General features: G+C 35.7%; 1 protein-coding gene across 2 annotated transcripts in view; it reads left to right on the top strand.

Moving 5' to 3' along the window:
* Positions 1 to 14,471, top strand: part of DNAJC13 (DnaJ heat shock protein family (Hsp40) member C13) — a 125,522-nt gene that overhangs the window by 32,583 nt on the left and 78,468 nt on the right. For both annotated transcript variants that reach the window (XR_008678520.2, XM_031009469.3), the window contains exons 6-15: positions 450 to 650; positions 3,100 to 3,306; positions 3,401 to 3,496; positions 3,868 to 3,959; positions 6,034 to 6,200; positions 6,303 to 6,382; positions 6,465 to 6,634; positions 7,071 to 7,170; positions 10,052 to 10,159; positions 10,858 to 11,013. Coding sequence is in view for 1 of the 2 variants with exons in the window: in XM_031009469.3 (XP_030865329.3) it covers positions 450 to 650; positions 3,100 to 3,306; positions 3,401 to 3,496; positions 3,868 to 3,959; positions 6,034 to 6,200; positions 6,303 to 6,382; positions 6,465 to 6,634; positions 7,071 to 7,170; positions 10,052 to 10,159; positions 10,858 to 11,013 (1,377 nt within the window). In the remaining variant the exon portion in view is untranslated. The remainder of the gene's footprint in view (positions 1 to 449; positions 651 to 3,099; positions 3,307 to 3,400; positions 3,497 to 3,867; positions 3,960 to 6,033; positions 6,201 to 6,302; positions 6,383 to 6,464; positions 6,635 to 7,070; positions 7,171 to 10,051; positions 10,160 to 10,857; positions 11,014 to 14,471) is intronic.

Genomic DNA, 14,471 nt, shown 5'->3' on the forward strand with positions numbered 1-14,471 from the left:
GCCAGTTCAGGTTGTTTAAATTGAATATTACAATTTCCCTGAAATGTGACTTAGCTCTTTTCATTATTGAACTTGGATTAAAAGAATCCATCAAAGAAAGTAGATCTTTTTTCCAGTAAAACTCTTTCAGAATACATTTCTATGTAGGATTTCCTCTTTTTTCTTTTTATAAATTTACATAGAGTGGCTTAAAATAGCTTCATAAAATATTGTAACCCAAACCCTTTGCTAATTAAAAAAGAATGTACTGTCTTCAGTTAGTGTGAACATTCTTAAACACCTCCAAATAGTTAAAGTTAATCATAGTTTTAACAATTTGGATAGTAGCTCTAAATATTTACGATGACAATTAGATTTTTGGTCGTTTCAATAGTGACTGTGATACATCAAATTTTATTTTATATAATTTTATTTTATGAACCTAAAAGTAATACTGATTCTGTCTTTAGAGATACAACTGCTATAAGCATCACTGGAGTGACTCAAGAAAACCTGTAATTTTGGAAGTAACTCCAGGAGGCTTTGACCAAATTAATCCTGCAACCAACAGAGTACTCTGTTCCTATGACTATAGAAATATTGAAGGATTTGTAGATCTCTCAGATTATCAAGGAGGATTTTGTATACTTTATGGAGGATTTAGTAGATTGGTAAGTACTATTTAAAAAAAAAAAACACTTTAAAAGGGTCATGACCATTTGAAGGAAAGCGAAGCTTTTTATACTTCATTTTGAAATTTCATGTGAGTCCTCTGGAAGGAAGTATAAGAGTGCAGGTTTTGGTATCAAAGTTACCTGAGCTTGAATCCCAGTTTGCTGCTTTCCAAAATGAGGAGAGTGAGGATCTGGTGAGATAATTTATGTAAAATGCTTTACACACAATGGATGGCTTAGTACGGTAAACAGTGACTACAGTTGTTATTTTCATTGGTATTACTGTCTTACCAAAAAGTTTCTAAGCTTTCCTTGAAAAAGTAATTTAAGCCTGGCATGGCGGCTCACACTTATAATCCCAGCACTTAGGGAGGCAGAGTTAGGAGGATACCTTGAGCCCAGGAGTTTAAGACCTGCCTGGCAACATAGTGAGACCTTATTCTGCACAAAAAGGAAAAAAAAAATGAAAAAAGTAATTTAAAATCACTTACTTTTTGAGAGTCTTTCATCCTTTGCCTAGCTGTTTATAATCTGAAATCTGAGTATGCATTGAAACTTCAATTTGGAATTCATTGCATGTTTTTGTTCTGAAATTCAGAATTATATATAAGTAAATTATGGGGTATAACAGAAGCTACTTAAGGTGCTGAGAACCCTGTTAATCAGTAATAGAAGCTGAAGTATATATAACTTTTTTTTTTTAAGATACATCCTGCCTTTCTGTCTCAAAGATGTGCGGTAGAGAAAGTCTCCAAATGGAGAGACTCATTTGAACTTAATTGCAAAATTCCTTTCTCTTGAAAATTTTAATTATTGTAGCTACCTTAGTGTTCCGGGAATGCTCCTTCAATTTTTAGTGTTTTGTAGATAAAATATCGTTTTGTTGGTAGCAGAGCCAAAGCAAGCGTTGAACTTTTACATATATAAGATAGTAGATGTTAGCAAAAGGGAAATAAACAATGATGGGGGCTAGATAATGTGATGTAGAAATATAGTTTGTTCTTCAGAGTTACAGGCCTTTTCCATCTTAGATTTTACTCTTTCCCCACTTGACGGGTACCATCCTAGTTTCCCTCATCTAGGAACATACAGGTAAACCTCTGTGTGTTACCTCTGAGGCTTGACCCAAAAGATGAAGGGCCTTCTCCCAGCCCAAAGCCTGCTGTCTTAGTGCTATCCATAGACTGTCTCTTCCCTGGTCAGTGGTAATTTGGAATGTTTAACATCTTGTTGGTAAACATACCTGATTACAAGAATATGGCCTGTCAGGCCTTAATAGGATAACTGTATCACAGTAATTCAACCAAGCCATAAAATGGAATAATAAGGTAAACATTAAGGATGAAAATTGTTTCATACTCTTCTTATTGCCAACATTTTGTATTACTTGGTGGCAGCAAGAAGTTTTCATTTGAATTAATCCACTTTCTCACTGTAAGACACTAGCTAAAATGAATCAATTCACTATAAATATGGTACTATACCAGATTTATTCAACAGACCTTTATCTAATACCTTTTGCATCTATGGTGACTATAAAAAGCTGCTAGGAATAAAACCAGGTTCTTAAACACGATGTGATCCAGTGTTTCTCAGCAGGGGAGCTGTTGACATTCTGAGGAGGACAATTCTTTCTTGTGTGGGACACTCCTACTCTGCCCTTTACAGGACATTGAGCATTTCTGGCCTCTAGGCACCAAATGCAAGTTCAGGTTGAGCATACCAAATCTGAAAGTTCAAAATGTTCCAAAATCGGAAACTTTTTGAGTGCCAACATGATGCTTAAAGGAAATGCTTGTTGGGGCATTTCAGATTTGGGATTTTCAGATTTGGAATGCTCAACTGCTAAGTGTAATGAAAATATTCCAAATGCTAAAAAACTCTGAAGTCTGAAATACTTCTGATCCCAAGCATTTCAAATAACAGATACTCATCCTGTAGCCTGTTTCCTTACCTTTGTAAATAGAGCCCAGAAAGTTGGTTTGTAACATCAGTAGGCCAATGACTTGTAAACATTTAAACATTCTTCAGCATCATCTTGCAAAGAAGCCTACTGTGTAAAACAGATTAAATCAGAGCTGCGTTGTTTGAAACTGGGAATCCTGCCCACACAGTACCCATCACCCCCAGTGGCTTGGCTGGGGTTCCTTGGAGGCCCTTCTTGGAAGACCCAGCATGCTGTTTTGCACAAGGTGATGAGAACCAGAACCTGAGAAATTTTGAGATAATTGCCGTTCAGTGAGTTAGTTGCAAAGCTCTGTATCCCAGACTTTATTATTTTAATTTAGTAATAGTCTCTTCATTGAAATAACTGCTTATTTGCCTCTAATACCTACCTCTTTTTTCTCTAGAATTGCTACTTTAATACCTTTCCTATGAGTTGATTAGCTACAGACACATTTCAGTTGTTTCAACTCTGACTTTTTAAATTTCTAAATTTGTGCAGCATTTATTTGCGTCAGAGCAAAGAGAAGAGATTATTAAAAGTGCAATAGACCATGCTGGTAACTACATAGGTATTTCATTGCGGATCAGGAAAGAGCCTTTAGAATTCGAGCAATATTTGAATCTTCGCTTTGGAAAATACAGCACTGATGAATCCATCACATCTTTAGCAGAGTTTGTAGTCCAAAAAATATCACCTAGACATTCGGTAAGACCCATATGTTAAAAATGAAAATTTGTTCATCTGATTTTGACATTTTAAAAAATAACTTTTTAATATGTCTCAATTTTATTTTTTGAAGGAGCCTGTTAAAAGAGTTCTAGCACTTACAGAAACATGTTTAGTAGAACGTGATCCGGCAACCTATAATATTGCAACATTGAAGCCTTTAGGAGAAGTAAGTTTCAGCATTGTTAGCTTAAATGAGATTTCTTTCTATTGATAAATTAGGATAATTTTCTTTCTATTTTAATGTTTACTCATGGCTAAAGAATATGAAATGGACAGAATCTGTATTTAACTCTTAACATATTTATATTAATTGATCATAGAACAATGATTATTACAAAAGTTATTTTCCAAGTATATAAAGAATGGAACTTATTACTCAACTGAAACTTTGAGATTTTAAAGTTTTAAACTCTTATATTGTAAACAAGTCACATCTTAAAATACTGACTTTTGTAAGCTAAGTGATGCATTTTATAATGAAATACTATAAAACTATAAACTTTTTTTTGTTGAAGCTATTTTTTGTTTTTTCATTAGGTATTTGCATTGGTCTGTGACTCAGAAAATCCACAACTTTTTACCATTGAATTTATAAAAGGGCAAGTACGGAAATATTCTTCAACAGAGAGGTATTTTTTTTTTTTAAGTTTTTGAAATCCTAGTATGTGCAAGGCAAAGTGCTTGGTCAACAACGAAAACCAAAGATATGTAGTCTAGAAATTTAAAATTATTTAATTTGGGAAAAGACATTTTCTTGCATATTTAAAATGACCCTCCCATTTTCAATTTTTTTTTTTTTTTTTTTGAGACAGAGTCTCACTGTGTCACTCAGGCTGGAGTGCTATGGCGTGATCTTGGCTCACTGCAACCTCCATCTCCCGGGTTCAAGCGATTCTCCTGCCGCAGCCTCAGAAGTAGCTGGGATTACAGGTGTGCGCCACCACGCCCAGCTAATTTTTTTCTTTTTTTCTTTTTTTGTATTTTTAGTAGAGATGGGGTTTCACCGTCTTGGCCAGGCTGGTCTCGAACTCCTGACCTCAAGTGATCCGCCTGCCTTGACCTCCCAAAGTGCTGGGATTATAGGCATGAGCCACCACACCCGGCCTATAACTAGTGTTTTTATAGTATTTCCAGTAGTATAGTATGACCAATAGCGGTTTCTTGCCTTACAAAGCTTTCAGTCTAAGGTCAACAAGACTGAAATGTTAAGCAATGGTTATGTTTTTTTCCTGTCCTGAATTCAACGAAAAAGAACACCTTAAAAAAAAAAAAAAGTATGGATGTTCTAATCAGAGGAAGGATCTTAACACTCTGTTTGTCAGATGCTTTATGTACATTATCTTGCTTTGTCCTGACAGTAGCCGTAGGAAGAAGGTCCTCTTATTCCCAATAACACTTACATGCAGAAAGTAAAGCAACTTCTTTGTGACTTGGGGTTAGGAAAAGATTTCTCAGATGTAATACCAAAAACAATCTAGAAAAGAAGAAAAAAAGGTTGTTAGTTAGACTTCATTAAAATTTAGAACTTTGACACCATTTAGAAAAAGAAAAGACAGATCGCAGGGAGAAAATCTTTGCAAAGCATATAGCTAATAAAGGTTTTCTATCCAGAATATATACAGAACTCTTACAACTCAATACTGAAAAAAACCAAGCGACCCAATAGTAAATGGGCAAAAGATTGAAATAGACACCTCACTGGAAAAATATGAATGTTAATACATGAAAAGATCATGAATCTTTAGGAAATGAAAATGCAAACTACTACATATTCACTAACATGACTAACATCTAAAAGACTGCCAGTGCCAGGTGTTGGCGAGGATATGGAGAAAAGAACTCTCATACATTGCTGGTAAGAAGGTAAAATGATAAAACCAGTTTGAAAAACAGTCTGATAATTTCTTAAAAGATTAAACACATACTTACATGGTCCAGCAGTTCCACTTTTAGGTATCTATCCAAGAGAGATGAAAAGATGCCCACAGAGAGACTTGCACATGAATGTTTGTAATATCATTACTCATAGCCAAAAACAGAAGCAATCCATATCTAGATCAGCCAGTGAATGAACAGACAAAATGTTGTCTGTTCATACAATGGAATACTACTCAGCAATAAAAAAGGACTGACCTAATACATGCAACAACTTGGATGAATCTCAAAAGCGTATGTATGATAAGTAAAATAAGCAAGACACCTAAGACTACATATTCTATAATTCTGTTTTTATGAAGTTTCTTTAAAAAGCAAAACTATAGAGATAGATCAGTGGTTTCCTGGGGCTGGGGAGTGTTCTTTTCCAAATGGGCACAAGGAAATTTTTTGGAGTGATGAAAATATATCAGAACTGATGATGATTATACAGTTGTATAAATTTATTAAAAATTATCAAACTGTACATTTTAATTGGATGACTTGTGATTTGTCAATTAGAACCGAGTAAAGCTGTTAAAAATAATTTTAAAGGGAGAGAAAGAGACATTAAAATTAGTGTTTAAGTAACTTGTACAAGGTCATGTAGCAGCACGGTGAAGAGCTAGTATTAGAGCTCTTCCTAAAGCCCCACTGTTTGTGTTTCCCATTGTAACTGTAGTGTGTCCCTGAGCAGATTACCTGCTAAAGGGCCTATGCTTCATGCTAGATCAAAATTCCCCTTAATCATCAATGCTAAAACCTTTTTTTACTTTTAATCTTACTTAGAGATTCCTTATTAGCAAGTTTGCTGGATGGAGTAAGAGCCTCTGGTAATAGAGATGTTTGTGTAAAAATGACACCAACCCATAAAGGTCAGCGATGGGGGTTACTCAGCATGCCTGTTGATGAGGAAGTAGAGAGCCTTCACCTCAGGTTCTTAGCTACGCCTCCAAGTAAGTATTGATTTAAATGTAATTACATTTCCACTCATCTACTTAATAATTTAAGAATTAGGAATTCATATCTTGTTTTTGAACCTCTTAATCTCTTTACAGATGGCAACTTTGCAGATGCTGTATTCAGGTTCAATGCTAATATTTCATACAGTGGAGTCCTGCATGCAGTAACACAAGATGTAAGCTAAGTTTTATCATAATTGTTCATTGTTACTAACTTTTGGTATGGAAACTTTTTTGAAATACTGTTTCTTCACCTAGGGTCTCTTCTCAGAAAACAAAGAAAAACTGATCAATAATGCCATAACAGCATTATTGTCCCAAGAAGGGGATGTCGTTGCTTCAAATGCGGAACTTGAGAGTCAGTTCCAGGCTGTGAGGAGGCTTGTGGCATCCAAAGCTGGTTTCCTAGCTTTCACTCAGCTTCCAAAGTAAGTTGTCTTCTGAAACTTAACTTCTCTTAGAGAATTTGAACTACTCAAAATGGCAAATAATGAATGATTCACCTCCTTTTCCTTGACTAAACCAGATACCTTTTATAGGGTGATATGGTACTTTATTCATGAGAAATGAAAAAGGAAGGTGAGGGCAGCAGAAGCAGAATATTGGTCCCATACTCACCAGTAATATAACTGACTCTTGAATTTGAATGGGAAATTACATGCCTTTTAGTTTTAGTTAACCCTAAAAAATATTTTCCCTCTCAAAGAAAAAACTATTATGAAGACTGATAAATTTCAGAGGTGGAATTTAAAATACGTCATTGTTCCAGTAGTGCAATGGAAAGTTAATATGACCTATTTCAATAATATAACAATTTAAAATGTTCTGGTATTGCTAGTATATGCTTGTTTTTTGTTCCAAAAGGTTTCGCGAGCGTCTAGGGGTGAAGGTAGTAAAAGCACTCAAAAGAAGCAACAACGGAGTAATCCATGCAGCAGTTGATATGCTTTGTGCCCTTATGTGTGTAAGTAGTAGTTTTCTTAAGGAAACTGGTTTTTCTTAAGTTGACTGGTGGTTTTGATTTCCACAGTCCCAGATTTTCATTGTACCAATAAGTTCTTGTTTCTGTTTCTTAAATTGTTCTCATAGTTACTCAAACCTTTGTTTAGCATATCCTAAATATCAGGCAATGTGCTGTGTGCCCGAAATTCAAAGATCTTAAGACAGAAGTTCTTTTCTTCCTTCACTTTGTTGACAGTCTGGTAAGGTAGGCATATCTGTACAAGGTAAGGTAGTAGGGGCCATAGGATCTTGAAAAGCAGCACTTTATTTTTGTTTGGTGATAAGGGGAAGATGAAAGATTCTCACCCAGTCTTTCTGGAAGATGTTACATTTGATCCGAATCTTGAAGGACAGGCAGGAATTTTCTAGCTCTGGAAAGGCCTTCCTGGGTGGGGAATAGCATATAAAAAGGCATGTTTGGAAAGCAACAAATAATTAAATGTGGTTGGGTTATAAGGTATGGATGGGGGGTAATTAGGAGTTGCAGCTAGAGATGTATGCAGACAGTAATAAAAAACGTTCTGTATCAGGAGGGAGGAGCTAGATTTTTATCTTTTTGTAAGGAATACCTGAAGGATTTTTTTTAGCAAGAGAGTAGTAATGTGATCAGGTTTGAGTTTTTAAAAACCCACACTGGTAGTATGTGGAGAATAGAAGTAAAATTAGAGGCAGGTAGACCAAATTGTCACGTAAGAAATGAGTTGCTGAGCTAGGGTAGTCACAGGGCTAAAGAAGAAGCACACCTGAAAGCTGTTTGCGCAGTAAAGATCTAACTTAGTGGCAGCTTGTACAGAGGGAGAAACAATTGTTTAGTATAGTTTTGAAGTTTCTGATTATCTCAGTTTTGTGTATAGTACCTGGGACTTTTCCTTATATAAAGTGTTTTAGGCAAGCTTAGTCGTACATAAACATAAGTAAATACTTCTGTAAAACCTTGCATTCCCAAAAGCGAATTAATTTTATTTACTGTTCCAAACAAGTAGTGAGATAACTAGAACTTAACAATGATATGGAGAGTTGCTTTATTAGAACAAAAGATGTTCCTATCACCCAGGAAATTCTAATGGTAGAGAGCTTTGTGTCAGGCTCCCCTATCAGGAAATTGCAAAGTTCTTAGGAGCTCTGTGTCAGGAACCAGGGTAAAAGACTGTTGCAACAAAAGATTCTGCTAGTGCCCCTGTCTGCAAGGGTTTTAGGTGCTCTATGTCAGGAGCCAAGGATGGAGACCAATGTATATATTTTTTAATATTTCATGTATTCTCTCTGCTCAGAATTCTTTCCCTGCTTATTCATTAAGAGCTCAAGTCAGCTTTTAAATGAAGCTTACCAAATATACACACCTACTATGTACCCAAAACAATTAAAATAAAATTTTAAAAATAAATGGAGCTTTCCTATTCCTGAAGGTGGTAGTGATTTATCCCTCCCTGAAGTGAGATTACCCTTCATAAATATTACACTTGTCTTTCTTAGCAATTTCTTCTTTGAATTATTGCTATTTCTAAACATGATGTATTTTTCTCAATCTGTCAGCTTCCTGAGGATAATATTCATCTTTAATTTTAATTTTTATCCTTAACAGGCCTTGTCAAGCTGTTTAATAAATAATGATTAATTTTTTTCTGTGTTTCAGGTACTATTCTATGAATTTTTCATATATTATTCAGTCTTCCAATGAACTTTAGAAGTTATTACTGTTATATCTATTTTGTAGAGAAGGACTTAAGGCCCAAGTAACTTGTTCAAGGTCATGTAGCTAGTAAATGGCAGAGGAGGCTTCAAGCCCACTTTCTGGCTCCAAAGTTTATACAATTAACCATAGTAACATACAGTATTTGCTAAATGAGCAGAAACAAAAAGGAAGGAAATTCTGACATGTGTTGCAACATGGATGAACCTTGAGAACATGATGCTAGTGAAAGAAGTCAGTCACAAAAGGATAAATATTGTATGATTTTATTTATATGAGGTCAAATTCACAGAAAGTAGAATGGTGGTTACCAGGGGCTTGGGAGGAAGGCAGAATGGGGAATTATTGTTTAATGATTACAGAGTTTCAGTTTGGGAAAATGAAAAAAGTTCTAGCGATGGGTGGTGGTGATGGTTGCCCAGCAATGTGAATGCTTAATGCCACTGAACAGTGTAATTTAAAATGGTTAAGATGGTAACTTTTGTTATATGTAGTTTACCACAATAAAAAAAGTAAAAAATAATGCTATGAAACAAACATTGAGCCCTCATTACATATTAGGTGTTGGCTTTGTATCTTACATGAATTATCTCATCTAAGCATCATAGTAATGTTACATAAATACTATTACTCCTACTTTACAGCTGAGGAAAATGAAACTTAGAGACTTATGTAAAGTAACTTACCTTGCGTAACGTCTCCCAGTTATTGTCAGTAGTAAAATTAGGATTGGAGCTCTACTCCTAACCATCATGCTGGAATGTTTTATACACTCAAAAGAAAATCACCCTGAGACAAGTATTTGTTGTTAATTTTAGTACATTTAAATGCTAAGTTTTATTTCAAATTTTAGTTATAAAATTCTGAGTGGGCAAATGTTTGCCTTTTAATAAGATCTGTGACTTTTGAGAGAGTACCTTTTGTATATGTTGAGTTAATTGTTGGGCAAATTATCTGTGAAGTCTGATCAAAATCATGGTAAATCATCACTTCTGCCTGCTTATCACGAGTTTCCTTTTTGCCTTACACTTTAAAGGCAATGGTTTTTAATTCTTTCAATGTATAATGAATACTCTTTATAAATGACTTTTGCGTGATGCTAGCACATGGGACTGCTTATGAATTATCACTGTTTTTTTTTTTTTATCAATAGCCCATGCATGATGACTACGACTTAAGACAAGAACAGTTGAACAAAGCTTCTCTTCTCTCGTCAAAGAAGTTTCTGGAAAACTTACTGGAGAAATTTAATTCCCATGTGGTAAGTTATAATTAAATTTGTCTTCATGGTAGATACCATACCATTATTGAAAGATATTCTATAAGTGCCATGTGGATGATTTTGTTTTTTTTTTATTGTAGCCCCCAGCTCTGGTCAGTATTGGTCACAGTTCAGCTTGGTCACTGATAATAAAATATTTTGTCTTAGGACTATATCCATTCACCTGGGAAGGATAGATGTCAAAGCCTTTAGATTTTCACAGTGATACTCCAAATTTTTGTTTTTTCTTTCTTTAAAAATGTCATTATGAAATAAACTGCTCTAAAAAAAAAATTAAGCCAAATCTTTGTTCCTCAGTCCCTGATAACAATTTTGGAGATGGGCATTCTATAGCATCTTGAAGGAACATAAGCAGATTGCCAGAGTTTTGCAAATATTGTCAAAGATTATTTTTTGCAAATAAACACTAACCTTTGTTATACACATTTGAGAAGTCTTGGTTATACTCTTGAAATTTGAATTTTAATTGTTCCTTTTGAGGTATGATGGATAATGGATTCACTATATGAGCAAAAGCAAGTACTAAAGAGTCATCCAACTTTGAACCTCATGTTGAGAAATTAAAGTCAATGTTGATGTCTGACATATAGAATAACAGAAAGGAACACATTATTGTTAAAATTTAACTGAAGGTCCCCATCTCTAAGTCTTAAAGAGAATCTGTTGCTTTGTTTCAGGATCATGGGACTGGTGCCCTAGTTATTAGTTCGCTCTTGGACTTCCTTACCTTTGCCCTCTGTGCTCCATATAGTGAGACAACTGAAGGGCAGCAGTTTGATATGCTCTTGGAGATGGTAGCATCCAATGGAAGAACCCTTTTTAAACTTTTTCAGGTGAGAGCTTGTATTTTTCTTGTCAGATAACAGTGAATTTAAGGGAACCACTTTTAGGATCACTGTTTCTAAGATAACATTTGCATACTTCTATAGCAGAGGTGTCCAGTCGTTTGGCTTTCCTGGGCCACACTGAAAGAAGAGGTGTCTTGGGCCACACATAAAATACACTAACACTAACAATATCTGATGACCTAAAAGAAAAAAAAATTGCAAAAATGTTTTTAAGAAAGTTTAAGATTTGTGTTGGGCTATACTCAAAGCCATCCTGGGTTAGCTTTGAATAAATATAAACATCCATGTAGGCTGTGGGTTGGACAAGCTTGATCTATAATATTGATGAATAAATGCACCTAGTACATTATCATATTGGTACATTTTGAGTGTACAGATTTCTTTTTTTTTTTTTTTTTATACTTTAAGTTTTAGGGTACATGTGCACATTGTGCAGGTTAGTTACATATGTATACATGTGCCATTCTGGTGCGCAGCACCCACTAACTCGTCATCTAGCATTAGGTATATCTCCCAATGCTATCCCTCCCCCCTCCCCCCACCCCACAACAGTCCCCAGAGTGTAATATTCCCCTTCCTGTGTCCATGTGATCTCATTGTTCAGTTCCCACCTATGAGTGAGAATATGCGGTGTTTGGTTTTTTGTTCTTGCGATAGTTTACTGAGAATGATGGTTTCCAATTTCATCCATGTCCCTACAAAGGACATGAACTCATCATTTTTTATGGCTGCATAGTATTCCATGGTGTATATGTGCCACATTTTCTTAATCCAGTCTATCATTGTTGGACATTTGGGTTGGTTCCAAGTCTTTGCTATTGTGAATAATGCCGCAATAAACATACGTGTGCATGTGTCTTTATAGCAGCATGATTTATAGTCCTTTGGGTATATACCCAGTAATGGGATGGCTGGGTCAAATGGTATTTCTAGTTCTAGATCCCTGAGGAATCGCCACACTGACTTCCACAATGGTTGAACTAGTTTACAGTCCCACCAACAGTGTAAAAGTGTTCCTATTTCTCCACATCCTCTCCAGCACCTGTTGTTTCCTGACTTTTTAATGATTGCCATTCTAACTGGTGTGAGATGATATCTCATAGTGGTTTTGATTTGCATTTCTCTGATGGCCAGTGATGATGAGCATTTTTTCATGTGTTTTCTGGCTGCATAAATGTCTTCTTTTGAGAAGTGTCTGTTCATGTCCTTCGCCCACTTTTTGATGGGGTTGTTTGTTTTTTTCTTGTAAATTTGTTTGAGTTCATTGTAGATTCTGGATATTAGCCCTTTGTCAGATGAGTAGGTTGTGAAAATTTTCTCCCATGTTGTAGGTTGCCTGTTCACTCTGATGGTAGTTTCTTTTGCTGTGCAGAAGCTCTTTAGTTTAATTAGATCCCATTTGTCAATTTTGTCTTTTGTTGCCATTGCTTTTGGTGTTTTGGACATGAAGTCCTTGCCCATGCCTATGTCCTGAATGGTAATGCCTAGGTTTTCTTCTAGGGTTTTTATGGTTTTAGGTCTAACGTTTAAATCTTTAATCCATCTTGAATTGATTTTTGTATAAGGTGTAAGGAAGGGATCCAGTTTCAGCTTTCTACATATGGCTAGCCAGTTTTCCCAGCACCATTTATTAAATAGGGAATCCTTTCCCCATTGCTTGTTTTTCTCAGGTTTCTCAAAGATCAGATAGTTGTAGGTATGCGGCGTTATTTCTGAGGGCTCTGTTCTGTTCCATTGATCTATATCTCTGTTTTGGTACCAGTACCATGCTGTTTTGGTTACTGTAGCCTTGTAGTATAGTTTGAAGTCAGGTAGTGTGATGCCTCCAGCTTTGTTCTTTTGGCTTAGGATTGACTTGGCGATGCGGGCTCTTTTTTGGTTCCATATGAACTTTAAAGTAGTTTTTTCCAATTCTGTGAAGAAAGTCATTGGTAGCTTGATGGGGATGGCATTGAATCTGTAAATGACCTTGGGAAGTATGGCCATTTTCACGATATTGATTCTTCCTACCCATGAGCATGGAATGTTCTTCCATTTGTTTGTATCCTCTTTTATTTCCTTGAGCAGTGGTTTGTAGTTCTCCTTGAAGAGGTCCTTCACATCCCTTGTAAGTTGGATTCCTAGGTATTTTATTCTCTTTGAAGCAATTGTGAATGGGAGTTCACTCATGATTTGGCTCTCTGTTTGTCTGTTGTTGGTGTATAAGAATGCTTGTGATTTTTGTACATTGATTTTGTATCCTGAGACTTTGCTGAAGTTACTTATCAGCTTAAGGAGATTTTGGGCTGAGACAATGGGGTTTTCTAGATATACAATCATGACGTCTGCAATCAGGGACAATTTGACTTCCTCTTTTCCTAATTGAATACCCTTTATTTCCTTCTCCTGCCTGATTGCCCTGGCCAGAACTTCCAACACTATGTTGAATAGGAGTGGTGAGAGAGGGCATCCCTATCTTGTGCCAGTTTTCAAAGGGAATGCTTCCAGTTTTTGCCCATTCAGTATGATATTGGCTGTGGGTTTGTCATAGATAGCTCTTATTATTTTGAAATACGTCCCATGAATACCTAATTTATTGAGAGTTTTTAGCATGAAGGGTTGTTGAATTTTGTCAAAGGCCTTTTCTGCATCTATTGAGATAATCATGTGGTTTTTGTCTTTGGCTCTGTTTATATGCTGGATTACATTTATTGATTTACGTATATTGAACCAGCCTTGCATCCCAGGGATGAAGCCCACTTGATCATGGTGGATAAGCTTTTTGATGTGCTGCTGGATTCGGTTTGCCAGTATTTTATTGAGGATTTTTGCATCAATGTTAATCAAGGATATTGGTCTAAAATTCTCTTTTTTGGTTGTGTCTCTGCCCGGCTTTGGTATCAGAATGATGCTGGCCTCATAAAATGAGTTAGGGAGGATTCCCTCTTTTTCTATTGATTGGAATAGTTTCAGAAGGAATGGTACCAGTTCCTCCTTGTACCTCTGGTAGAATTCAGCTGTGAATCCATCTGGTCCTGGACTCTTTTTGGTTGGTAAACTATTGATTATTGCCACAATTTCAGCTCCTGTTATTGGTCTATTCAGAGATTCAACTTCTTCCTGGTTTAGTCTTGGGAGAGTATATGTGTCGAGGAATTTATCCATTTCTTCTAGATTTTCTAGTTTATTTGCGTAGAGGTGTTTGTAGTATTCTCTGATGGTAGTTTGTATTTCTGTGGGATTGGTGGTGATATCCCCTTTATCATTTTTTATTGTGTCTATTTGATTCTTCTCTCTTTTTTTCTTTATTAGTCTTGCTAGAGGTCTATCAATTTTGTTGATCCTTTCAAAAAACCAGCTCCTCGATTCATTGATTTTTTGAAGGGTTTTTTGTGTCTCTATTTCCTTTAGTTCTGCTCTGATTTTAGTTATTTCTTGCCTTCTGCTAGCTTTTGAATGTGTTT

The sequence above is a fragment of the Gorilla gorilla genome, chromosome 2, assembly GCF_029281585.2.
Source record: "Gorilla gorilla gorilla isolate KB3781 chromosome 2, NHGRI_mGorGor1-v2.1_pri, whole genome shotgun sequence".
NCBI lineage: Eukaryota > Metazoa > Chordata > Mammalia > Primates > Hominidae > Gorilla > Gorilla gorilla.